This window comes from Poecilia reticulata, linkage group LG23 (genome assembly GCF_000633615.1).
Source record: "Poecilia reticulata strain Guanapo linkage group LG23, Guppy_female_1.0+MT, whole genome shotgun sequence".
NCBI lineage: Eukaryota > Metazoa > Chordata > Actinopteri > Cyprinodontiformes > Poeciliidae > Poecilia > Poecilia reticulata.
This window is the reverse complement of record NC_024353.1, coordinates 13,952,064-13,977,971: the sequence shown is the minus strand read 5'-3', so window position 1 is coordinate 13,977,971 and position 25,908 is coordinate 13,952,064. Positions and strand designations below refer to the sequence as shown.

General features: G+C 40.5%; 3 protein-coding genes across 3 annotated transcripts; 1 reads left to right on the top strand and 2 right to left on the bottom strand.

The window, feature by feature from the left end:
- Positions 1-9,189: 9,189 nt before the first annotated feature.
- On the bottom strand, positions 9,190-11,150 carry phax (phosphorylated adaptor for RNA export). The gene is made up of 2 exons (XM_008401286.2): positions 10,719-11,150; positions 9,190-10,590 (listed from the first exon to the last, which is right to left on the bottom strand). Exon 2 carries the CDS (start codon positions 10,582-10,584, stop codon positions 9,325-9,327), a length of 1,260 nt encoding a protein of 419 aa, XP_008399508.1. The 5' UTR covers positions 10,585-10,590; positions 10,719-11,150; the 3' UTR covers positions 9,190-9,324.
- A 74-nt stretch (positions 11,151-11,224) lies between these two features.
- On the top strand, positions 11,225-17,318 carry pmpcb (peptidase, mitochondrial processing subunit beta). The gene is made up of 13 exons (XM_008401287.2): positions 11,225-11,368; positions 12,532-12,669; positions 12,746-12,832; positions 12,912-13,041; positions 13,130-13,328; positions 13,433-13,512; positions 13,855-13,967; positions 15,062-15,205; positions 15,305-15,465; positions 15,545-15,630; positions 15,698-15,786; positions 16,866-16,941; positions 17,148-17,318. The coding sequence occupies exons 1-13, from the start codon at positions 11,240-11,242 to the stop codon at positions 17,210-17,212; spliced, it is 1,497 nt and encodes a 498-aa protein (XP_008399509.1). The 5' UTR covers positions 11,225-11,239; the 3' UTR covers positions 17,213-17,318.
- dnajc2 (DnaJ (Hsp40) homolog, subfamily C, member 2) lies at positions 17,265-25,758 on the bottom strand. Its single transcript, XM_008401285.2, has 16 exons — positions 25,539-25,758; positions 23,861-24,051; positions 22,579-22,654; positions 22,400-22,498; positions 22,088-22,310; positions 21,931-21,996; positions 21,725-21,816; positions 21,514-21,635; positions 20,394-20,543; positions 20,209-20,297; positions 19,975-20,044; positions 19,698-19,876; positions 19,385-19,485; positions 18,538-18,648; positions 17,513-17,673; positions 17,265-17,417 (listed from the first exon to the last, which is right to left on the bottom strand). Exons 1-16 carry the CDS (start codon positions 25,591-25,593, stop codon positions 17,349-17,351), a joined length of 1,854 nt encoding a protein of 617 aa, XP_008399507.1. The 5' UTR covers positions 25,594-25,758; the 3' UTR covers positions 17,265-17,348.
- Between the last annotated feature and the right edge of the window lie 150 nt (positions 25,759-25,908).

Here is a 25,908-nt window from a genome sequence, read left to right as displayed (position 1 = left end):
TGCAGATTAAGTCATACATCTCACAGGAATAACTGCTCTGCTAGTTACGAGAGTCAGTGTCATAATGTTAGGATTCAGAGGCCAGTGTTTATAATATAATAATGTAGTTATGGAGCTGACTGTGAGCGCAGCTTTTATGTCATGTGTCGTAATTCTGCACCAGAAAAATCGTACGCAGTAAATCAGGACGTAAACAATGGCTGAAAATTCTGTCTGTAGCTGCATTTCAATTATAAATGTGTGCAAGCTTTTGTTTTTATATATTCCCCTAGAGTTGAGAACGCAATTTCGCAATTGCGGTGTCTCCGTTAAAAAAAAGAAATTAAATTAAAATCACGTGAGTAAGCTCGTTCACGCGATAAGTCATTAAGAAACACGCCGAGCCATCAGCCTCTTCTTCACTGTTTCCACCAGTAGTAACATCTGGTTGTTGATCATGTGACTTGTGCGATGCGGAAAAAATTTTTCCATTGCAATTAGGGTTAGGGTGCACTGTTTTTGATCAAATTGAAGTGCCTTATAGTTGGGAAAATACGGTAGTGTAAATTACAATGCAAAAAATAAATGTAAAAAAATCGGACTTCAGAAGAAAAAAAAAAATCGGAATTGAACATCCAGACTTGTTCCTTCTCTAGTTGATCAAGATGTTCTCCACATCACATTATGTACAGATGTGCTCCCACACAGGTGCTGCTAGTTTCTGGAAACAGTTCAGTATCCTGACGTTCGATCTTGCAGATGCTTCTCAACGATAGTCCCAGTTGTAGAAATCCCCCTGAGGAGGAACGTTTTAATCGATGGCAACGATCCAGAGCCACAGGAGACACTCAAATCTGTTCAAATGCTTATTTACTCTCAACCTCTAGCTCGTGTTATGCGGCCCTGTAATAATATAGTTTTCCCACCCACCGTTATGAGCTTTTAGTAATTTTCCGTGGGAGGAAAACAAAAGCGCTTGGCAGCAGTTGTGTGACTGTGCTGGTGACTAATATAGCAGCTAATCTGGCTTTCTTGCAGACTGATGTTTCTGCTCCGGAGGCTATTTTTAGCCGCAGTGATTCATTTGAGGAAAAGAACAATATTTCTCTGACCTCAGAGAGTTGCTGAGATTAATTGAGGATGAGTGTGTTCAAAAGCCTGTTTAATTAAGAGGCGGGCGCACTTTCATCCCTCATCTACTCCGCAGCGCTGTGCTATGTACTCCGGGTTGCGTCTATAGCATGGATGGAGAAAGACTTTTACTTTTGCACAGAGATGGATGCGAGTTAGATTAATCTCACGGCGCCGGCTTGCTGGCGGTGATTTAACGAGCCGATTAAACAGATTTAGAGCAATTCAGATGAAAAATGATTCCCGGCTAATATTTGACCAGTCTCATGAAATTATTCACACCCTTTGAAATTTTCCACTTTATTTCACCTTGCAGCCACATACTTTGATTATTTGATATCCATAAATTAAAGTCACCCAATCAATAAAAGCGCACTAAAAGTCTTTGTTATCCAAACTTTGAAAAAAGCTGGGATATTTTTAAACACAAAAATCACTAAAAACTACCTACTTTCCTGGCGAATTAATAATCTAAGTTGTTGTTTTTTTTTAAATTTAGATCATTAAAAAGATTAATTATCATTTATTGGTAAATCATAATTAACTTAGATGTTTTGTCTGATTATCAATTTTGGACATGCATATACACATTTTACACATTTCTTAAATTTTTTTACATTTTTTGTAGAATGTAAGCTGCTACTGCAATGTGTTTAATTTTTGCATAATTCTTCAATTTTTCCTTTGTTTTCTTTTAAACATTCAGACCTCTGGTTGATCTTTTAAAGTCGATTTTTTTGGCCCTTTCTTGTACAACACAGAGTGTTTCATTAGAATTTTCCATGAATTGTATTTGGAGACACAGAAGACAAGCCCTGAGACGTTTGCCCTAGTAAAATTGATATTAGGACATTAGTTGCTTCTCATTGAACGTATAATTGACATAAAAAAAAATTATTTTTTTTTTTTGAAACTCCAGTTTTTCTACAAATAATTGAGGCGGTACGATTATGTTTTTTTTTTTTTTTTTTTTTTTTTGTCGTATCAAAATTGGTTTGCTATGGAAATACCTTTTCCACACATGATCAACAACCGGACCACAAAGAATACGACAGGAAGTGGTAGGAGCGTTGTGTTGGCATGTTTACGCCAACAAACTTATTCAGGTGAGAGATTTTAATTGTGTTTCTTATTTAATGGAAACAACTCGGTTGCAAAATCGTGTTGTTTTTTTCTACAGTATCCGCTACTGTCGAAAAACACAACTTCCCAATGTTGACAAAGTTTTGCGCACATTTATAAATGCAGTTTCTTTTGCTTCAGGTGTTTTTTCAGAATTGACCACGGTTTTTAAAGCAGGCATACACTTTTTTGTTATTAATAACTTCCAGAGTTCCCTTTGGTGATCACCTTCTTAAAGTTAATTGGAGTTAATAAGTTGGGGGGGTTTCCCACCTTTTTCTAATTTCTCATCTCCTTTTTCTACAATTTTAACAAAAACGTTGGTTTTATTTAGATCACATCAGTATTTGGGAACAGGGACGGTCCTAACCTGTTTGGTGCCCCAATATGAAGTCCCAATATGACTTCATTTAGATTACCAGGCACCATCATAGAAACGCACTCAAAATTTCTTAGAATATTTTATTTGAAAAAATGTGGGAGAAACGAGAATAATTCAGTAAGCACAAATAACAAGGCATGTAGGCATAATGTATACTGTACAGTTAAAACTGTAGAAAATAAATACAGTTGTACCATTAGTCAAATATGTACATAATTATGAGTTGCATTTTGATCAAGACACAACTATCACTGGACAATTTGTAAATTAACAGAATTTTTTGTAAATGAGACAATTTTGACTATTGCACTTCAAGAAACAAATTAATTTACACAACTGTTATAAAAAGTCCTACCTTTTGTGAAATAATTATTTTTCAAGCAAGAAATTGGCCACAGATTTCTGCAAAACTATTTACCGGTGTGGCAACTGACGCCGCCCTAAAGGAGAAGCCGCTCTGGGTGTCTGCCCACATATTAGAAACCGCTTCTGTTTGGCAAAGCAAAAACCTAAAAAGATACAAATAACTTTAACTAAAGATTCCAGTTTATAGGTCTAACAGCTTCTGCCTCACCGGAAACCAAGGACTGAACTTTTTGGTGCCATCTCACAGCACGCGTTCCCGGTGACCTATATCCTCCCCGATGCGGGCCACAAATGTGAGCTGTGCGGATTGCCAAGAGCGCTTAAAGGAACACACCAGATTCATCTTAATGGTGCGCCAGTCTGGGCGATTACACACTGGTCGACATAATGGAAGCCTGGCATGACGGGGGCGGAGAAGTCATCCGTCAGATTAATGAGACTGTCATCCGGGTTCGAGGACGCCACCGGGCGGCCCTAACCAAAACGTTTAGCGGAGAGTGAGCTGTGAAGAGAGTTATCAAACTGGACAAGGCTCTCTAGAAAAAAATGACACTACAGTCTCAAGACAGTAGACTATTTTTGTTTCACATATTCCCACAGATCTGGAGGTAATTATCTTCTAATAAAGCTATCCAAATCAGGTTGATTGGGATAGCCACAGATCATTTTTATTAATTTGAAACATTTAACTGTGACAAAACAGCAAAAAAAGAAGAAATATGTGAGGGAACAAATACTTTTTCATTTGTAGCAAGTCTTCAGAGATCTTTGTGATGATGGCATCACAGAGCTCTAGGAGTTTTCATCTGTCCTTATGAAGTGCGGTGCTACTCTGCTGAGAATGTGCCTTTCCAAATGAAAACCAAAGTAGTGATGGACAGTACAGTACATTGCTCGTCCATCTTGAATGCAGGCAGGCCTATTGTTTCCATGCAAAAGACTACAAACTCGGCCATTAATAGCAATCCCAGAGCAATCTGTCAGTCTGACTCGATGCTTGACAAGAGAATCTTATTACCTGACTGGTCCTGCACCTTTAAGTTCAAGTGCCTCGAGTACATATGAGTACAACAATGTACTCGTATGTTTCTAGCAAAACTGTGAAAACTTTGCATCTTTGCTTTCCACTATCTTGGCTGACTTTTCTATGCATGCAATTGAAATTAAAAGTTTAGTGTTGAATATTTTTATTTCTGTGTTGCCCAGCGACAGACTGGTGACCTGTCCAGAGTGTACCCCACCTCTCGCTCGGAACGTTAGCTGGAGATGGGCACCAGCACCTCCCGACCCCATTTAGGGACAAGGGAGTAAGAAAATGGATGGATGTTTTTCAAGCTTACGTTTTTTCTTTTTATCTTTCAACACACACGGGAAAAGAAAAAAAAAATCTGTTTTTTTTAAAGTCTTTTTTTCACTTCAGCCCTGAATGGCAAGTGGGGCAAATATTCTGTCATGCCATATTTCCAAGGTTTTTTTCCATTATCATCCAACAAGGAAAATAATTTATTTTATTTTTTTTCCCTTTTTTCCCTGTTTTTTTTTTTTTTTCTCTTGCTTGGGCACATAATTTTTTTTCTTTCCCTGTGTCTGGTGGTTGAGAAGAAGAAAAAGACTTTCAAAAATGTCAAATTCAAAAAAAATTTTTACGTCTTGTCATTTAGGGCTTAAGCAAGAAAAAACCTCACTTAAGATACATTTTTTCCCTTTCTGCTGTAGAAATGAGCTAAATTTATCTTGTAGTCAGACTTTATAGAAAAACATAATTTATCAAATTTTACACATCACAATGTTTTATGCTCCTCTCCAGGCAAACCGTTTCTGGAGAAAAAAACTAAACTTGACAATATTTAAATCTAGCTTTTTGTTGTTATTGTTATTTTCAGATAAACAATTAAATTTGGTCAGAGACTGATAAAAGGAGACTGACAGTCAAGGGAGCTATCCCCTTGACTGTCAGGGCTTCCGTAGAAGCTCTTATTAAAATGCCAGAGTTTTTACACTATTGGTCTTTAAACATATGAACTGTTGTCTGAGAAACTAGACACATGAAAAGCCAGAGAAGTTCAAACTAATTAAATTATTTTGTATATCAAAACAGTTAAAATGTGCATCCACAGGCCCTTTGAACAGCTTCACATATACACATGAAAATTGGTGCATATGTACTAGTCCACAATGCAAGCCAAAAAGGGGCCATTTTTATAACAATGGTGACAATGGTTGTTTTTAGATCTAAAGAAAATTCCAACTGGAGATTCTCGCCTTGCTTTGCGTCAGTAATCTGCTCTATTAAGTCCACCGGTGCCTCTGAAATGGTACATTTTCCTTTTATTCCAAGCAGGGAGAAAATGAGAAAAGAAGTGAGAAATGTGTTCACCTGTCACTCGCAGAATGCTTCCACATTTAAACCCAGTCATTGTCAGTTGACATTTCATAATTACATGACAGTACATGAGGTTTCCTTCCAGTGAAATTCTAATTAAGGTTTCCTGAACGTCACAGCAGAAATGACCTGCTTTGCTGTATAATCGGCAGTAATTGTGTCGTGGAAGGATGGTGCATTGCAAGAATAGAGGCATAAATACTGCTGGCATAGTTGGCTGGTAAGCCAGAACTAAAAAGGTCACCCACGTCGAGGCATGAGGAATGCTACTGAAAGGGAATGCTTGGGAAGACGCCACTTCTAGTTCATCAAAAGGGAGGGAATTAAAAAGGAAACCGGTGGCTTTGGAGCTGCATTTAGACACAGAGGCTTCATACCCACTCAAATATATTCTTAGGTAACAAAAAGACAACACGATTAAGAGGTCAAATTATCCCGGTTGCTCTATGTTCTGCTAGTACTTGCTTGAGAGACAGAGAAAAATCCACTCTTTTAAGTCTAGACATTAAATTATGTCCCTTCTGGCCTCATGTTTTAAGTAGCAATCAAAAAGTTAAATTTTGTTTTAGCTGAACAATGGTTCCCGGCCGGCACACCACGAAAACTGGTTTTGGAAAGGTTAGAGGAATAATGAAAAAGAGGTCTACCTCCAAATCCATTAACTTTGTGTCAAATCAATAGCTAGATATTTAAACTTAGACACGGTTTGGCATTCCAGCAGCACATTCGAGCTTAACTCAGCCAATTTTGTCTAGTAGAATGGTTAAACATGGTCAGTCATCAATAATTATTCCATTTTGGAAAAGAACGAGTCAATTAAAAATGAAAGACACCTATGATTAGTGTATGTAGACTTCGCACCATGAACTGCCCAGAATAACTGCGACACGGAGGGAAAATAATGATGCAGTTCAATTAAAATTAATTGACATTAGACTACCTCAAAATTGGTCAGTTTAACTTCAAAGCAACGTCTAGATAACCTGTCAAGTATTTGTATATCACATTTCAGTAACAAGGCAGGTGAAAGTGCTTTACACCAAACTACCAACGAAAACACTCAACGCTGACTCCACAGGCAAGGGAGCAATAAGGTCTGGCAATAAGGTCAATTAAAATTAAACCAAACCTTTGCCTTTCTCCCTGTTCATTCATGATTTGGGTAGCTTTTATTCCCTAAATAGATGAAATAATAATTGCACATTAAAAAAAATCAGATATCAAGGTCCTTGCAAACAAAATAACCAGGATTGTTTTCTAGCAACCAGAGCATCAATTAATCTTAGAGTCTCCCCAGAGCTGACATACTTCATGAATGTGATCTGTTGTCTCTTCACCACTCCCAACTGGGTCACCTTTGTTTCACAGAAAGAGCTGAGTCACTGCCTCTTCTCGATAGTCATCTGATGATGTTATCCAACTCACCTTTGGTGCTGCTCTCTGGGCCAAATTCTGTAGCTGAGAGGACGTGCTACGGGGGAGAGAAAGACGGATCAAAAGAGATCCTGGTTTTTCTTCGGTCAAAGTGCAAATCTGTGGTGGACAGTGACGGAAACCCCTCCTGATGTCTCTGAGATTTGCTCTGACAGGTACAAAACGTGACTTCTGCTTTCCTGGTCATTGCAAGACACTAAAGAGCTTACGGTGCGTGACATGCTAAGTAGTGAGTAATCTGTCTGTGTCATGGATGAACTGGATCACCCAAAGATACCAGCAATTCAGCTCTGGTCTTGTTTGATCCAAGGGAAATAAGAAATGGCGTGCTGTATCCAGGCAACAAGTTCGTTGCCAGGTGACAGATACAGAGACCCTGAGACCAGAGACAGCGGGTAACAAATCCACATGAATAAGATGAGGCAGAATATCACTCACCTCCTGCAGCGCACCAAGTTCTTTGATAATCCAGGCTTTGATCACTTTTGTGATTAAAGTAAATATCTCATTTCTACTCATAGGGCGACAAATGGGATAAACCGCAGCAAAACATCAGAGGACGTGACAGTAATATACCCGGGTCTCCTTACCTTCGTGTAGACTTAATTAGCTTGCTGCTTTTTCTTTTTTTTTTTTACCACTTACTGTACCGTGGAAAAAGTATTCCCACCTTACAAATTCACAATGTTGATGTGCTTCTTGTTCTATACTCCATAAATAAAATCCATTGCAACCCATTGCCCTACATGGAAACTGACAGAGATCATTAAACAGAGAAACAGCCTAGAGGCTCATGCTAACTCTAGGAGCGACATAGATACACTGCTCAGGTGGGAGAATATACCAACAAGGTCAGACATGTACTCTCCAAGTTAAGAGAAGCTGTATTTGCACAATGAAAGGTGATTTGGCAAAGTATTGACTCAGAGGAGTTGGTCGGGTGGGGTAGGAATACTTTTTCAAGGCGATGTAGCAACAGATTATCAGAGAAGGCACATCCGCAAGCAAATAAGACAGTCGCTAAGTGACGGGATTATAAAGCGTGCCTCTGGGCTTTCATGTGGCAGCCATGAGCGGACGTAATGATCCTCTTCAAGTGCGATTCAGGTGACAAATCCACCGCCGCCATTAAACGCTCCCCCAATTTCTGGGTTTCTGTCAGACCACGGCAAACTTTACTTTGATTTAGATTCAGCTGTTAGCTGAAGCCATTTGTGAGGCGAGATTTAAATGTTTAACTTAAATGAAGCAGAAATTGCTTTCTGAAATGTTACAGCTTTTCTTAAACAGGGCATTACAGGCGCACTAATACGTGCATTTTGCTTTTATAGAAAATATCCATCAGTGGTTCTTTATTTGAAACCAATTCTGCTTTCGATTTATTATGGAAGTTGGAATTCAGATCTATGAATTGCTTCTGTAGCAACCGCTGATGTAATCACAACCAACAATGTTATGAATTTATCAATTTTAAATCTAAAGGTAATGATGTAAACTGCCAAATGATGCAAAGTTTTTGAGCCAATGACATAATTTGCTAGTAAAGTAGTAAGTATAGTGTATGTCATGGGCAGCATCTCCACAAAACTTTGTGTCTTTTAGAGGAAAGTAGTGTACACAACTCCTGTGCAAAAAAAGGGGGGAAAATTAGGGTTATTTTTTTTCCCCCACATTATACTTTGTATATATTTTTGGAGTGCTGGTTATTTCCCCATTCTCTCTTTTCTAATGCTCTCTAACAAAATTTGGAGCTCTTGACAGAACAGCTGGATTTATAATGAGTATAAATCACAAACTGATGGACTTTTATTTGCTAATGATGTGAAATCTTAGGGGATTATTTATGGAAAGCAGAATAAACTGGACTATAAAATTTTCGTTGCTCTTAAAAAAGAATTGTATTTGTAAATAAAAAAAAAGTATAATTTTTTTTCTGCTCTTGTCTGTATGTACTGTTAATTGCAAAGATTTATTAAAATGCAAGGTTGTGGTTGTAGCATGATAAAATGTAAAACGTTCAAGGAGACGTTAAGTAGCATGTCTGCCATCTAGTGGACTTTTGTCAGGACTGCAATAACTATAGTTCATACTTGTCCTGGGGTTTGCGCCATACCTGAACACAATTCCAGAGATGCTGCATTGTTGATGCAAAGTTACGGCTGTTTTTTTGTTTTTTTTTTTTTCTAACTGCGGCAGCGCTGAGAGAGGCCATCATTGGTTGTGTTAAATATTACTGAATCATAATGAGTTTAATAGATCAGAACCCAAACCCAGATACAATAATAAAGGTCACTGTAGTTGGAGAAAACATCCAAAGGTTCAGTCAAAACTTATTTAAAGCCAATGATCATATCAAGCTAGAACAAACCCCCCACCCCAAAAAACAAAAAACTTTCAGCACAGATTCTTTTATTACAAACAAAAAACAGACCAGTCAGAGAGTATGACGTTCTCCAAAATGCAGTGCTTTCAGTGTGCCATTTTCACTGTAGTCAATAGTTACTTTTGTTCTCGCAGAAATCCCCCCTCAGAAGACCTCCAGGTCTGCAGAGTTGTAGACCACAGGTGTCTCCTCAGTCCCAGCAGCAACTTCCTCCTTTGCCTCTTCCTCTTCCTCCCCCTCCGCCTCTCCCTCCCCCTCCGCCTCTCCCTCTCCCTCCGCAGGCTCCTCCAGTGACTCCAAGGCCTCGTTGGTATCGCTGGCGAACGTCTCCCTGGAGACATCGTCATGCTCCTGCAGGTTCAGCGTGCCGATGGCCTGCTTCATCTTCTTGGCCAGCACGTGCCGCCTTCTCTTCTGCGCCGCCTTCTTGCTCTTGCAGTCCCTCTGGTACTCCTCCAGGAAGACCTTTTTGATCTGGGTCTTGCTGATGCTGGGCATGTTCTTCAGCAGGTTGAGGAACACTCCGCCAGGGGTTCGCCGCCTGCTCCCGTCCATAGTGTACATGCCACCGTTTTCCTCCAGCTTGGCAGTCTCTCCCAGCAGTTCTATGGCTTTTTTCTTTCCAACGACCTGGACCACACGTTCGATCAGTTCTTTCTTCGGCTCCTGCAGTCTGTACGCGATCTCCTCCACCACCTTATCGTCTGGGTCGTCCTCTGTGATCTCATACCGGCCCTTGATGTCCATCTCAGCTTTAGGTCCTATTCTGTCTTTGGCAGGCCGCTTTCTCTTAGCATCACCCCCAGCTCTGTCCTCTGACCCTCGGCCTTTCATGTAATCCTCCAGATCAGCATCCAGCATGCTCACCTCTCCTTCCTCCCTAGTTTGCCTCTCCATCTCCCTCTCCTTCTCCATCATCTTCCGAGCCAAGACGAAGTTATAAGTCTCAACACTTCTGCTGGCCATGCTGACGCCCTCCATGCCAAACACACCCAGCTCCGCGGTTATGGCATCCTGGCACTGCTCTTGCACCACGGAGCCCCAGATGTTGTTCACCTTGCGGCTTCCAGGTGCTCCGCAGGCGGACACGGGGGGCGGACCGAACCGCGCGGGACAGGCGGCCGGCGGCGGGGCGTTTGACACCTTTAGCCGCTTTCGACGCCACACAGCGGCCTCCTCGTCTGACGAGTCCGCGTCACTGTCGCTAGACTCCGCCGTCTTGGCGGAGCTCCGGTAGGCGGCGGCGGGAGGCTGGTTAACAGTAGCGGGTATGTGCTGGAAGGAGTCCCCGCTGAACGCCGAAAGCCCCCGAGCTCGCGCTTGTTCAGCCGCAGCGCCACCCATCTCAGAGTCCGAGCCGGAAATTTCTCCGTCTTCCAGGTCACCGTCCATCAGCTCCGCCATGTTTTCCTGAAAGCCAGTGCAAAGACGGACAGTCTTCAGTATCGCACCAAAGTTCAGACCACCTGACAGCGGTTCAAGCTAATCCCAACACAGTTAGCTGCTAACAACACAGCTGAAATTAAAGTTAAACTCACCAAAAACAAACCTAAAGTGTCACCCGGATACCTTGAAATATCTGGCTGTAGCTAGCTGGACGCTGCATAAGAAAGGACTTTGGTTTCTCCAACTATATGGACTTGGAGCGCAGCACCGCCTTACAATGCAAGAAATTCGCGCTAGGCTAACCTCGGACTTCCGCTTCCCAGCTCTAGCCCTTTCAAAATAAATGTTAACTATTATTACTAGATGTATTTGCTGAGAGTTGTAAATAAGATAAACGCTTCCATCTGAAAGAACATAAAACAAAAATAATACAAAGATTCTATGAACCACGGGGTTCCACAAGTTCTAAAAATGTTTGACCCATAGATGCACTGCATAATGTGGGTATTGTTTGCATCTTCGTGACTGTCTAAACTACATATCATGCTACTCACTTTTTAAACACAATTTTAACATTGTTTAGGAAAGAGGGCAACATCACAGTTTATGTAATTTAAAAAAAAAAGTGCATACTGTAGACATTTGTACAGTTTTATTATGTAAAACTTGATGGATGTTGCGTTGGCCCCACGCTTGCGCAGTGCTACAAATAAACAATATGGCGGCGTCCTTACATCGCCTCACGTCAGCTGGGAGATATCTTCTTCAAAGACATTTAGTGAAGACGCGTTATCCTAACGGGGTAAGTATTAGTCTCTTTCCTGCGTTTCTACATTGTTGTTGGTCTTGTAATCAACTATACGCAGAATAACGGAGTAAAACCTTACGGCAAGGCGTCACAGGATCTTTTTGTTATTAATTAGGAATATGTCCGTCTGCTTCCTCGGTTTGGTATAATTAATAAACCAAAGCTGTGGCCAATGGCTGTCGATTATAGTGCTGAGTGATTAAAAACGTACATAAGTTGTTTAAATGAAGCATCATCATCATAATGACTTGCCGTTTACAGAGGCGGGGCTTAGTAATTTTGGGGCCCCAAGTCAAAAAGCATCCATGACCCCCTAACCCCTACATCCCATGTTTATACTTTTTCTTCTTACTTTAAGAGTTTAGTCAAATTAATCTTTATCTGTGAATGCTTGCAATTTCTAGTTGCTTATCTAGAGACTAAGGGTTTTAGACTGTGGGATTTTGGGGGTTTTGTAACGGTTTACAGTTTATTATAGAAGTTATCAAAAATTTCCCCCTAAAAAGTAAAGCTTTTTCATATCGACCTTTGCTTAATTTATCAGTGAGAACAAATTATTTTAAATATACTCAGGTTTTATCTTATTGTTATACTAAAAAAAAGGAAAATAAGTTTGAATTGCTAAGTGGCCTCAAACATTTTAGGTAGACATCATAGCTAGCTTATACAGTGCCTGTTTAAATTTCTTTTAAAATGTTTGCAGTCATAAATTAATTTATTTAACCTGCTGTGATCAGATGAGACCAAAATCAAACTTTTTGACTGGCATGCAAAGTCATGTGTCTGACAGAAAACTAACACTGTCCATGGTGAAACATGGTAGTGGCGACATTATGCTGTGTGGATGCTCTTTTTTCCCCAACAGGAATAGGGAAGCTAATCAGTTAAAGTAGGAAATAAAGTAAATGCCCCAAAATAGGAAGTTAAAAGATTTTAAAAGAATTGAGTTTTACAATTTAAGAAAGTTGTAAGGGCAAGATAAATAATTACTACAAAATAAAATACCCAAAACTAACAATTTGGTTGGAATAATTTCTTAAGAAAAACCTAATTATAAATTATTAAATAAAACTCATGCTTGCAGTTTGTATGAATATTGATAAATATCTGCAAGGGATTTGCCTAAATAATTTCTAAGTCACTTCTGTCCCCGTCAGCTTCCCGTTAGACCCAGGCGACTGTTGGCTACTCCGGCCGCTCAGCAGGTGGCGCTAAATGTCCCTGAAACCAAAGTGACCAGTTTAGAGAACGGTCTCCGGGTGGCTTCAGAGGACTCTGGACTTACAACCTGCACTGTGAGTCAAAGGTTCTCCGCCTAAAGTCCCAAACATTTCCAAGTAGACAGGAACATTCATAAACTCCTCCTTCCAGGTGGGCTTATGGATAGATGCCGGCAGTCGCTATGAGAACCAGAGGAATAACGGCACAGCACACTTTCTGGAGCATATGGCATTTAAGGTGAGGGAGCGTGACATTTTTCTACCTCAACCTCCCTGGAAAACAAGCGAGTTGATCGGCTAGTCCAACTGTCCCTCAGGGCACCAGGAAGCGCTCCCAGCTGGACCTGGAGTTGGAGATTGAGAACATGGGCGCTCACCTGAACGCCTACACATCCCGCGAGCAGACGGTCTACTACGCCAAAGCTTTCTCAAAGGATCTGCCGCGAGGTGCGGAACAGGAAAGCCAGTCGATCGAAAGGTTTGCCGGACCGAGCCGACCGTTCTTGAGCCGGCGTCTGTTTTCTTTTTGCCCCAGCTGTCGAGATCCTGGCCGACATCATCCAGAACAGCATGCTGGGCGAGGCGGAGATCGAGAGGGAGCGAGGCGTGATCCTGAGGGAGATGCAGGAAGTGGAGACCAACCTGCAGGAAGTGGTTTTTGACTACCTGCACGCCACAGCGTACCAGTCCACGGCACTGGGCAGGACCATCCTGGGCCCCACTGAGAACATCAAGTAAGACTACCTTCAGTCCAGGTAGCTGACTCTAACTCTGATTTAGTCCTTCTAGTGATCGTTTTGTGTGTGTGTGTGTGTGTGTGTGTGTGTTTGGTATCCAGGACGATCAACAGAGGAGACCTGGTGGAGTACATCACTACACACTACAAAGGACCCAGGATCGTATTGGCGGCTGCTGGAGGTCTGATTCACCGACACTTTCTCATGTCCATGAATGCAGCAACACCACTGGGCCTTTAGGGATATTTATTTTCTAATTTCAATGAGTTTAATCATCAAGAATTAGTTGAACTAGTCTTAATTTCTTGTCAAAGACATGCAGTAAGGTTTCATGCTCTACCATACACGTTTTAAAATGTAACCCATCAACAAACTTTGGGTTTGACCCATCAGGGTTCATTTAAATCTTTCCTTTTACTCCTGACATGTGGTGACAGAGGATCAGGTTCCAGAAGATGAGAATGTTTGTTGGTTCTTTCCAGAGACCCCTCTGACCCAGATTTCTACCTTTCCTCCTGATCAGGTGTTTGCCACCAGGAACTCCACAGTTTGGCCAAGTTTCACTTCGGAAGACTTCCCAGTCGGGATCAAGGCGGAGCCCCCGCTCTTCCTCTGTGCCACTTCACAGGAAGTGAGGTAGGAAGCTGTCTTCAATTTTTATTTTTTTTTCTGTTGAAATATTGAGGTTGTAAAAACAGACAGCATCATCTGGAGTTTCAAAGCTTTCTAATACTAAGTACAGTTAAAATATGAATAAAACCAGTAATTTTGGCTCTCTGCTGGCCCTTTTGTTGCATTTAAAATGGTTTACAATATTTCAAGCTGGACATTTTCAATTAAATTCAACAAAGAAATGAAGGATTGTGGAAACGACTGTCAATATGCCCAAGTCTGAGCTTTTACCTCAGACGGAAGAGGCAGTTTTTGTTGGTGTTTGCACATTTCCAGTCGTACTTTTAAAACTAAGCTGCCTTAATGAACATAATGGCTGGTTCTCCTTTGGTCTCCAAGGTGAAGCAGTCTGTCGTTCACAACTTCAGAGATTTTAAAACAGTTGATTTTGTCTTTCTTGTAAGCAAAGGATAAGAGTTTTTTCAGTTTTCTGAACAGGAGTGTGAAGCAACAAGTGGGGGAGAGGCAGTGCTGTGTTACTCTTTAAGAGAAACACCAGGAGACCGGGTTCTGACGGTCTTCCCATTAAAAAATTACAAAGTTTCCATTTTTTTTCTTCTTTTTTTTAACATTGTAGATGAATAGGAATAGAAAACATCTGTTTATCCTCCATAAATCTCGGAATAACTCGGACCAGACACTAGATTTAGCAGTGTGGGCTATTACACTTCTTTTTGGCTGATGGGTTAACCAAGGTCGGACAAATCAGTGATAGGAATCTTCAGGTAACAAAATTCCAAAAGGGAAAAAATTAAAAAATCTGAATTCCAATTTCATGGCATTTGGAATGAATGTAGTTCAAGAATCTTCAGTCCAGTTTATAACTCAAAATCACAAAGTTGGACAAAAACCCAGATCTTGTTGTGGCAAAAATGAAGGTAATCTGGATATTATCAGTGTAAAAAGCCTTTTTTCCTTCAAAATCTTACAGTTTAAGCTTTAAGATTCTGGAAGAAGACATAAAGTCTGAGAGCTTAAAATCCAATTTTTCTTTTTGCTTTTCGATGTCGTGTTGGAACCCTGTAGAGAAACCGCCGGTCGGTCTGCTTCTGTTCCAGATCCGCGTGCGCGACGATAAAATGCCCCTGGCTCACATCGCCATCGCTGTGGAAGCAGTCGGGTGGTCTCACCCGGACACCATCCCTCTGATGGTGGCCAACACCCTGATTGGAAACTGGGACCGCTCGTTTGGTGGCGGTGTGGTGAGTATCAAGGAAGATTTCAAATGTTCTGTTTCCAAACAGTAAAAATGCGTGAGGGACCAGGTGAGGCTGATGGTTGAAGTCGGGTTCTGTCCTCAGAATCTGTCCAGTAAGCTGGCCCAGATGGCCTGTCAGGGAAACCTGTGCCACAGCTTCCAGTCCTTCAACACCTGCTACACGGACACGGGCCTGTGGGGACTCTACATGGTGTGTGAGCCGGGCACCATCAGCGACATGATGCACTTCACTCAGATGGAATGGTGAGCACGCAAACGCAGACTAGAACGAAAGGGACAAGTTGACGTCAGAAACGTAACGCCGACGGTTGCTCCTCGACAGGATGTCTCTCTGTACGAGCGTGACAGAAAGCGAGGTGGCTCGGGCCAAGAATCTGCTCAAGACCAACATGCTCCTGCATCTCGACGGTAGGTTGGCCTGATGGAGGACCGCGCCGACATGTCGCTTGAGGTAACTCTGATCGGTTCCCCACAGGATCCACCCCAATCTGCGAGGACATTGGCAGACAGATGCTGTGCTACAGCCGGCGGATACCTCTGCATGAACTGGAGGCCCGGATTGACGTGAGTTACACTCTGGAAGTTAGACGATGAACCTTCAGGCAGCCAGTTGATGTAGCTGCCTGTAGAGTCCTTTATGGAGATAAAACATTCACCCAGATTCATTGACCGCTTTATATACATCTCTCTATTGTTGGACGTCTTAGTCGTTTGTTGCGTAAACTAGACGATATCTGAAACATTCAGTGTTTGGTCCACAGTGACCTGATGGCATTAGTCACTACTGATTTGTCAGTTGAATATTCATGATGTGAATCTCTTGCTCTACATCTCAATGGTGGATTGGCACAGTAGTCTATGGTTCATTCCATGCTTAACATACTTAAACATGGAACATTTTTGTTAGAAGTAGCCACCAGAAGATTGCTATACTGTAGTGATAAAGTGATGGACATAGTCAGACAATATTTAAGAGTGGTGTTTACATGCTGCTCTTTAGGGCCCATTTGAGATTATAAAGTATATCCCCCACACCTCCAGCCTGAACAGTTGAGAAACAACTGTCCAGTTTTGGTGATTGACTTACCGTATTTTCTGGACTATAAGGCGCTCCTAAAAGCCTTAAATTTTCCTCAAAAATCGCCTTATAATCCGGTGCGCCTTATGGTCTGGAAAATACTGTACTTTGCTAGTCTTGGTCTTCTAGAAGTGGTACCAGATGTGGTACCAGTGGCTTTATACTACTCAAATCTTGGTAACAAGTGATTATTTAAATCCCTATCATTTTCAACCAATTGGTCCATATCTTGTGACAATACCAAGGCTATCCACAAGACTTCCTGCCAGTGGATAATGTCCATTTTTCCTGACCATTCTGTTAGCCAGAAAATGGAAAATATCAACCTGTATAGCGTTGCTGCCATGCTACTTGTTACATGAATACAAAAATAAACAACTGAGAAAATGCAAAAGACCGTTTCCTTAGCTACAATCAATGTTTTAACCCCTTACTGTCATTTAGAACAGCAGTGTCCTCATTGACTTACATTGAAGTATTTGTTGGGACGACAGTAGCCAGTTTGGCAAAAATTGTTAAAATGATTAAATATCTGATAATATTGCATGTAATCTTTTTGTCACAGGCCATTGATGCCAACACCATTAAGGAGGTCTGCACCAAATACATCTACAACAGGGCTCCTGCCATCGCAGCTGTTGGTATGTTGCACTTTTAAAATTTTCATTCCAAGTGGAAAAACTAAAAATAACACTGACAAAAATGCTCAGTCTGTACAGTTTTGGTGAGGTTACAAGCATAAGGTGTAAATATTTAAAGTGATATACTTTAGTGATTATACAAAATGTATCAAGTCTTTCTGCTTAAACTACAAACATCTAGTAATGTATTTTTTTTCTTGTTGCAGGTCCAATAGAACAGCTACCAGACTACAACCAGATCCGCAGTGGGATGTTCTGGATGAGAAGCTGAGCAGCACTGCTGAGGAACCGTCAACTGCACACAAACATATTTAAGTCTTGGGTCTAGTTTTTGTTTTTATTATAAAATAAAGAATAACACAATAACATTAAAATAACACAGATTCTATTCTCATTTGTGGTTGGTGTCATTTTTTATTCTTGGCTGCCACTTGTTCCTGAGCAGCTTTCTTGGCTTTGACCATCTCCACCAGCTCCTGTCAGACAAACGGAAATATTTGGTTAGCAATACATTTTAAGACTCTCATTCAATGATGAGGACGGTGAATACCACCGGTTTGGATGACCATACCTTGTACCTCTTCATACAGTCCTTCTTGCTTCGTTCAGGAACAGCACCAGCAATCTTCTCCCAGCGCTCAGGAGTGCTCACAGGGTAGGTCTTCAGAGCTTGTTCTAGAAGTTTCTGCTCCTCTGTGGTCCAGGGGGCAGCGTTCCCTTCACTTCCCGTGGCTGAAACATCACAAATCAACTAGTTTGTGATGACTGCAGTGGTATTTGACTTAAATTACAGAGTATGTTAAAGGTTGTGCATATGTAGACTGAAATGTCTGCATTTTAAATCTCAATACTGTATCTTGGCTTTTTTCTTTCTAAAAACTAGAAATAGCTTAACAGACCAAGAAAACAGAAGCAAAAATGTAATGACAAAAGACTGAGTGCAAGAACCTAGGTACCAAAATCCATCAAACTTTCATCATTTTCCTTCAATTTAATTTTCTAAACAAATCTCTCTACACTATATGTTTCATTTGAGCCCTTTTTGATATACCATATGCAATATGTCTCTTCTGACTTCAATTTTGATGCAAAATTAGTCTCAAATTCATTTGACACAGCATAGCATTTCTATATGCTATGTCTCATTTAAGTTCATTGTTATATATATGTGTCAATGACATTCAAAATGGGTAAAAGTATGTATAAAAATAAAATGGGCAAAAATGTCTAGTACGATGTAAAAAATTGGCAAAAAAGACTCAGCATACTGAGTATACCGATACTATACCATGAGTATACTATACCATGAGTATAGCATACTCATGGTATAGTATACTTTGCTATACTCAGTATATTACAAGTATACTCATAGTATGCTATGCTCAAAGAGTCGTTGCTCTATCCTGCAGCTCAGACACTGAGGAAAAGCATTTTTACAAGCAAGTTGCTGAGCATTAGCAAAACCTGAATAGCGACTAATAGCACAAACGATCCATCCACCCATTTTCTTTAAAAAAAATAAATAAACGTTGCCAATCAATAATGCTGTGGATCTACACAATGATGGCTCTTTGTTCTACGGTGAAATCCACTTACCATCGAACCTCTCTGAGGGCAAGGCGTTGTCTATGGAGGGCGGCACCGATGTGTGCTCCTTCTTGAACTTCTCATAGGCCTTTCTGTTGATCTCATCTTTCTGTAGTGGATCTGAGGAGGATCACAGCATCACCTTTTTATACTCTGATCAATTGTTTTATTAGTTTTTAATGACATTGCCCAATGTTCACCTACTCAGGTTTTATCCTTTCCCCAATAAATCTTAAACAATGAAGCTGGTTTCTGATTGGGCGATGCGCTAAAGGGCTATTTCGCTATTTTGTGGCACCCAGACTTAAATAAGCTGAATTCTACAATAATAAAACACAGACTTGATTACCAAATATATTTAGATTTTATCACAATTTGCCATCAATGACTGTTATTCATCTAAATATACCTCCAGCTTTAGAATCTGAAATTAAAAAAAAGATGTAAAATTGTCAATTTAGAAAATCAAACCACTAAATGAGTTGCACAAAACTGATGCTATCATATAAATTTAAAATGTATTTAAACAGCTTTTCATTATTTCATATTTAAGAAGAATAGGTTTTTGTCTGCGTGGTCATTTTTCCACACCTAGAATTGGGAAACTAAAATGCAAATGATTTCCCATAATATTAACGTCTGCTTAAGAGCCTCGTATTAAAATTCATAATGTTTCATGAGCTCCCAACTAAAAAAAATGACCGCGTCAGCATTTTTAAAAAATGGCTCAGAAACAGAAAACTTCAAAAAATATATATTATTAATTATTTGTTTATTATTAATTATTATTTTGTTTCTATTGAGATGACAGAGTAACATGACCTTCGTTTTGCTCCTCCTCATGTCTAAATCTTACCGAGCTTCTGAAGATTCTTGGCTTTGTTAATGACGTCTTTGGCTGTCCTCTTCATCCCGCTGGTGGAGTGCAGGTTCATGTAGTTAGCAATAACTTCCCACCTGGAAGACAAAACAGTAAATATTAAAACACAAGCAAAGTGAGAGTGATAAGCTCACAGCACCTCTTCCAAACAGAAACACCAGTTTCAAATTTCTTCAGAGTAAAACCACAACTTGGAGCAGCATCAGTTACAAAAACCCAGCAACACACACCGCCTGAGGTTGGACCTCATTTTGCAGGGCGCCGTTTGAGCTTTTTCTGCCCGGCCTACCTGGCGTTGGTTCCAGCAGGGAACAGGTTGACCGCTTTGATGAGCAGCTGGAGGTCGTCCTCGTTCCAGCCCTTCCCTCCGCCGCCCCCCCCGCTGGCCTGCTCAGCGCTCCGGGCCGCCTGCCGGGCCTGAACCTCAGCATCCTTCTCCTTCTGCAGTTGGGTGTTCACTTCCTCTACCTTAAAGAACACACACACACACACAAAAAGAAATGTGTCAAATAGTTGAATTAGGTGGAATCTATTGAGCTCTTCAGACACAGCTAAGACGTTTTTACCTGCTTCTCCACTGCTGCCTTGCTGTCCTCCTTTGAAGCGGAGGCCAGGATCTCATTCAGACTCTGCAGACTGAAACAAAAACATCATGAAACTCCAGTTTGGGACACATTGACCTATTTGTACTTTTAGGAAGAGGAAAAAAAAAAAATCTTTTCTGTCCACATTTTATCTGAATGGTCAATCGAGTAGAAATGAAATGTGAACAGCTGCAGCTGTGTGGTAGTTCACTGAACCTCGTCAGCTCCAGACGGTCACAGAGCTTCTCCACCTCCTCCAGCATTTTCACGCTGTCGGCTTCACTGTCAGCAAAGTAATTCCAGTTCTGTAGGAGGAGAAAACATGAACTGTTAAAAAAATAATTCCATGGTTTCATTAAGTCAAAAAAAAAAAAAAACTCCCATCATGCTCCTTGGCTCACCTTGCATGTGGTCCTGAGTTTCTGCCTCTCCTTCTTGATGGCTTTCTTCTGGATGTCCTTCTCCTTCTTGGCCTGCAGGGCGGCTTGTCGGGCCTCCTCTTCCTCCTTCTCCTTCGCCAGACGAGCCGCCTCCAGCTCCGCCTGCCGAACCTGGAACAAATTCACTTTATTGCATTTTCTTTTTTTCTTTTTTAAACTGAATGTGTAAAAAGTTTGAGACCTAAAAATAAGGAAGGGGATTGATCAGAATTTAGCAATACAGATTTTGTAATCGCCATCACTTACTGATTCGATTCTCAGTTATTAAATAACCTCATTCAAAAAACGCACCGTGTTGCATTCGAGTCCAACCGGCTTGAAAAATAAAAAATCTCTGCCAAATGAACGTCTTGATGTGAAACACCAACGGTTTGCACATAAACGGTTTTTGTGCAGATAAATGTGAATTTGGACTTTTTAGGACTCACGGTGTGTCCAGCTGTGGAAAACAGCTGGACACAGGTGATTTATTTATTTTTACTCCTGACGGCCTCAGTGAAAGAGGCTAAAAGTGACCAAGAGTACAACTAAGCTCCCAAGTTAAACATTATACATGCTCATTCTCCACAAACTGATGTTTTAAAGCTTTTATTTATGTTAATGATTTGTTGCTAACAGCTAAATGAAAACATGACATTTAAGATTAGAATACATCAGACCAATAAAAAAAATAAAATGCATTCAGAAATGTGGGTCTGATGAAAATGTTTACATTTTATTTTCAAAAGATGCTTTTATTGTGAGAAATGAGCCTCATCTGAACCCATGTTATAATTTATTGAATATGACTGTATATGTTAAGAAGTGATGGAGATTATTCATTCACTGTGGCACTAATATTAATACAATAACCAGGATGTGAAGGAGTTTAACGATACCTGATACATTTATGGCAGCAGACGCCGTAGAAGCTCCCCTTCAAAGTGACCACTGTTGCTAAGCAACATATCAAACACTCTCCTACAAATCAGTTGCATGCTGTGTGGTCAACCAACTGCATACACTTTACTGCTTCAATCTTTGATTTGACGCATCCTGACCTAAATCCAGAAACTGACCGCAGCGAGCAGCTTTCACTTACTCTCTCCTTCTCCTCCTGCTCCTTCTTCTTGGCTTCAGCCTTCGCTTTCTTCTCCGCCTCTTTCCTGGCTTTTTCTTCTTCTTTGAATTTCTTTATTCTAGGGTCACAGCTGTAGGCCGTATCTGCAGCGAAACGACGTCAATTATTCGGACCCGACTCGCGCTTGTGAATCAAGGTTTGCGGTGTATGTGTGGCGGTGGAGAGGCTGTACCAACTAGCGTGCGTATTCTGTTCATCTCCTCCTTTTTCCTCTGCGCTCTGGAAGCTCGGTTCTGCTTCTCGATCCATCTCCTTTCGTCTCGACTGAGGACCGGAACGATTGTCATGTTAAAACATGGGACTTCACAGGTTCCGAAGTCCAGCTTATGAATTTCAACTAGAACCTAACCAGACGTTGGGATTTTGTAATCAGCTTACCATTCAGCTTTCTCCTTTTCCTCTTCGTCTAAGTAAGAGAATTCCCTCCATGAGTCAAAGTTATACCTGGAAAAAGTAGAAACAATTTATAAGGCTTTCCACACACCAGTCTTCATGGGGGAAAAAAGACAACACAAAAACAAACTTCTCTGCCTACCAAAAGGAGTAAAAATTGTCTACTTCTTCAAACGACGAGTCCATGGTTCCTAGAGAGGGCCCATGCTTTTTGGAAGACCATCTGGCATTTCGCTCGAAAACAGGAGCAAACACCTCAAAAAAGCTCTCTTTGCCTTCGCTTTTGGACGGCACGCTATTGTCGAAGGTTGGATCCACGCTGTCGAAGGCTCTCCTCTTCACCGGGTCCGACAGGATTTCGATAGCTAAGGCGCAAAATGGAAAAGGGCTGGATGAGGGATGAGGACACGCCATCGGGACTCTGATGGCTTTAATTTGCAGAAGAGTTGGGCACCTTTAGTTATACAGGTAAAGTAGTCATTGTCTCCTTCAACGATCTGTTCTCCTGCCGCTTTCCTTTTGTCAGGATGGTGCTTCAACACAATTGATTTGTCTGCAGAGAAACGGCAGCGGTCATCAGACATCATCTTCACACGTATCCAGATAAATGAGCATTAGAGGAGGAGAACTTACGGGCCGCTTTGATCTGTTTCTGCGTGGCTTTATACCGCAAGTGTGGCAGACCGAGGACAGCGTAGTGATCCTGATTCTGCCAAATCAGATAAACAGGATTCACATCGGCCGCACAGACCCACACTCTTGTAAATAAAAGACACACACAGGCTCCTCTGGTGTAAAACACACACAATTAGATTATAGGATTTCCTTATATGCTGATGATGCAACTCTTTCTGTAAATCTTCCTAATTTGATCAGATGGAATCATTTGGACAGTTCTCAGGCTAAAATTAGAGATGGGCCAATCAAACAGACCAAACAGATTAGAATGGGACAATTTACCATGGATGAGCACCGATCTGTGATTGGCAGGTCAAATGCGAGGGATAAATAAGACGTTTTTCCTCCTACGTAATAAATGTATCACAACAAACTTTTTGAAACTCTTCGATAGCTTTTTTCATAAAAAAGAAGAAGGTTAAGGAAATATGCCTTGATGCATAAATAGGGATAATTCCTTCATTTTTGTTGGATTAAAGTCTTCTACCTCTATTTGACAATGTTAAACACATTCCTTCGTTTTGAATTGAAAATATTATGCCAGACTTCAGAGACCAGAATTCTGTGTCTGTTAATGAAAAACCAATCAGTGCATCCTTATCTTTAATATTGGCAATAAAAAGTTATCAATACTATTTTTGAAATAAAGATTATATGCTGGACCCATTTTAGTAGTGTAAATGAAAAAATATTCATCTTGGTATCAATATACAGGTTAAAAATAAAAAATATGACACATTAGTCATTTAAGTTCAAGAAATTCTGAACCAATACATGACATGCCATCATCAATAATGAACATGATTCAAAGACAACAACAAAAATATCTAGTCTAGATTTTTAAGCCTTTTTCAGCCACTTCCTAATACACTGACAAATTGAGTCTTTTAAAAACTCATCCATTATAACAATATTATTGTGATATTATCATTTATCCCAATAATTTCAGGGACAACTTATCAGGCATTAAACCTCTCAATAGAAGAAATATGGATGCCTTTCATACACAAGCTGTTTGGTTTTAAAGTTTTTGTAAAATTTAGTTTTTTGTTTTTTTGTTGTGCGAAATAAAATAAAATCAAGTAAATGCATTACAGATTGTAAAAAAATTTTTTTTATATATAGAAATGGGAAAATAAACTTTTATATTTTAAAGCTGGAGAGGAAATAAAGGTCTAACTGGTTTCCTCAACTCTAACACTGTGGCGGCGGCCGCCCTCCACTTCCTGTCTTGTACCTTCCAGTCTTTAGGATCCAGAGTTCGGAGCATCGGGTGCTCCTCCAGCTGTAACTCCTCATCCTCCGACTCTTCTGAGGACTCCTCTTCTTCCTCCAGCTCTTGAAAGGAGGCCGACACATTTCTGCTTCTCCTCCTGATGTAGGCCTCAAACCACCGACCCACCGGCTCCACCAGAACCTGCACAGAAGCTGTGGGTTTTCACAGAAGTAGTGAGGAAAACTGGTTGGCTTTAAATGCACAGAAAAAAAAAGAGTAAAGCCGTCACTGGCTGAAAATGGACTGGTTTGTATGGATATTATTACTTACAATATAAAGATTACAGCATTTTTTTTTTCTGTTGCAGTTTCGCGTCAGTGTAAATACCAAGAACGCCTGTCACAATAAGCAGCCAATCATCTAACGCCTGCCACAAGTAATATGAATATAAATTAAAATGGGTGCGATAATTTCCATTTGGACAACAGTTATTATGGAACATTGTTAAAAAGCCACCACTTAGAGAAGTAATGAGTTTGCCTGTTTTCCCCATCTAAGATGAATAATTATTTATTTTGAAATGCAATTTTGGTTACAGAGTGTTCATAATCAATCGTAATTTGTGTTGTTTTGGTTGTTTATTTTTAATATTTGAAGTGTTTTCCAGTTTCAATGTCAAATGTTCTTTAAAAATGTTTGGTTTTTTTGATTCTTGATTGGGCATACTTGCATTAATCAGTTTTATTATATCAGTTGAAAATGGTCTCAAATTCACAATATTATCGTGTATCGCAATAATTTTGGGGACAATTTATTGTCCAGCAAAATCTTTTTACCGAGACATGCCTAATACCAACTGAAAAAAGTTTTAGGGTCACCCTAAATTCATTAATAGTAATGCCTTTATACTGTAATGTTTATTTGAATTCTGAATTGAAAATATAGTACAGAATATGGAGGCAATATTATGATTTCAAATCGTTAGTTGGACAAGTATTAAATAAGATGAGTGTAAAAGGAACTTTTACATATCCAACTGAAGGCATCAGGTCATCATATTTGAAATAAAATAACATTTACATGTAGTATTTTCAAACTTTGTGAGATGATGTTTTTTTTTTTTAATGCAAACTAAAAAACCTTCATAGGAAAATATTTGGATATGTTCCCTAGCTTCAATCCCGCTGTGCCTCGAGGGAAAACATTTTTTCATCTACGCGTTTCAGCAGGACTACGGGAATTAACGGGAGAGTAGTGGGTGCAACATGATGTCTGCTGGTTTGGCTTGAACATTCCCTGATTTTTTTATTGCCTTCAGTAAGTTTCAGTTTCAGACAACAGCTCAGATCAGTGCAGACGCCAACAAGGAAAATATGCAAGATTTTTTTTTTCTTCTTCCTTTTTCTAGCTTGCAGTGTAATCTGCTAGCCTGAGTGAATTAAGAAAACTGCTCCTATTAATTAGTAGAGCAAACGTGACAGTCAGAGGATAGCCAGTGGGAAATATTATGCAACACGGGAAAAATGGTTTAACCACAAGCTAACTAGAAAAAAAGTCTCAAAATTACAGCTTTAAAACGCGCCCAGTTTAATTCCCGCGGTATATTTAGAAACAAGTCAGGTTGTAAGGTTGTAATGAGTAACAGGAGTAGCATGAACTTGGCTAGCTGTTTTAATGTGGCCTCTGTGTCGCTGCTTACCGGCAGCCGCTTTAAACACTGTCGTCTCGTCGTCGTCCCTCGCCTCTAGCAGCATCCTGGAACAATGGCGACGGCAGCACACATTCACGAGACGAAACACTGAAAGGAGAGACCACTAAGGTGCTGAGGTCTGCGGCCCGCTCAGTGCTGCTCCACATGGGCCTCCTGGTGCAGGTGCTGCCAGTCCGGGAACAAGCCGCGACGCCTCTCCACGAAATCACTCCGTGTTTGCAAAGTGGTCTAACGCTGTCAGTTCCGCTGCTGGTTATTTTTAATAAATTCTTTTCTATATTAATACTATTATGCAAAATTAACCAAATTTATTAGCTATACACATAAATATATATTTTCCGTGATAATTTGTTACGGT

Coding starts and splice junctions, on each gene's coding strand:
- phax (XM_008401286.2), bottom strand. CDS start 10,584: ATGGCGGAGCTGATGGACGGTGACCTGGAAGACGGAGAAATTTCCGGC.
- pmpcb (XM_008401287.2), top strand. CDS start 11,240: ATGTTGCGTTGGCCCCACGCTTGCGCAGTGCTACAAATAAACAATATG. Junction 12,833..12,911: donor TGGAGCATATGGCATTTAAG/GTGAGGGAGCGT, acceptor ACTGTCCCTCAG/GGCACCAGGAAGCGCTCCCA. Junction 13,329..13,432: donor GGCCCCACTGAGAACATCAA/GTAAGACTACCT, acceptor TTTGGTATCCAG/GACGATCAACAGAGGAGACC.
- dnajc2 (XM_008401285.2), bottom strand. CDS start 25,593: ATGCTGCTAGAGGCGAGGGACGACGACGAGACGACAGTGTTTAAAGCG. Junction 20,544..21,513: donor AGCAGGAGGAGAAGGAGAGA/GTAAGTGAAAGC, acceptor AATTTGTTCCAG/GTTCGGCAGGCGGAGCTGGA. Junction 18,649..19,384: donor CAAGAATCTTCAGAAGCTCG/GTAAGATTTAGA, acceptor GATCCTCCTCAG/ATCCACTACAGAAAGATGAG.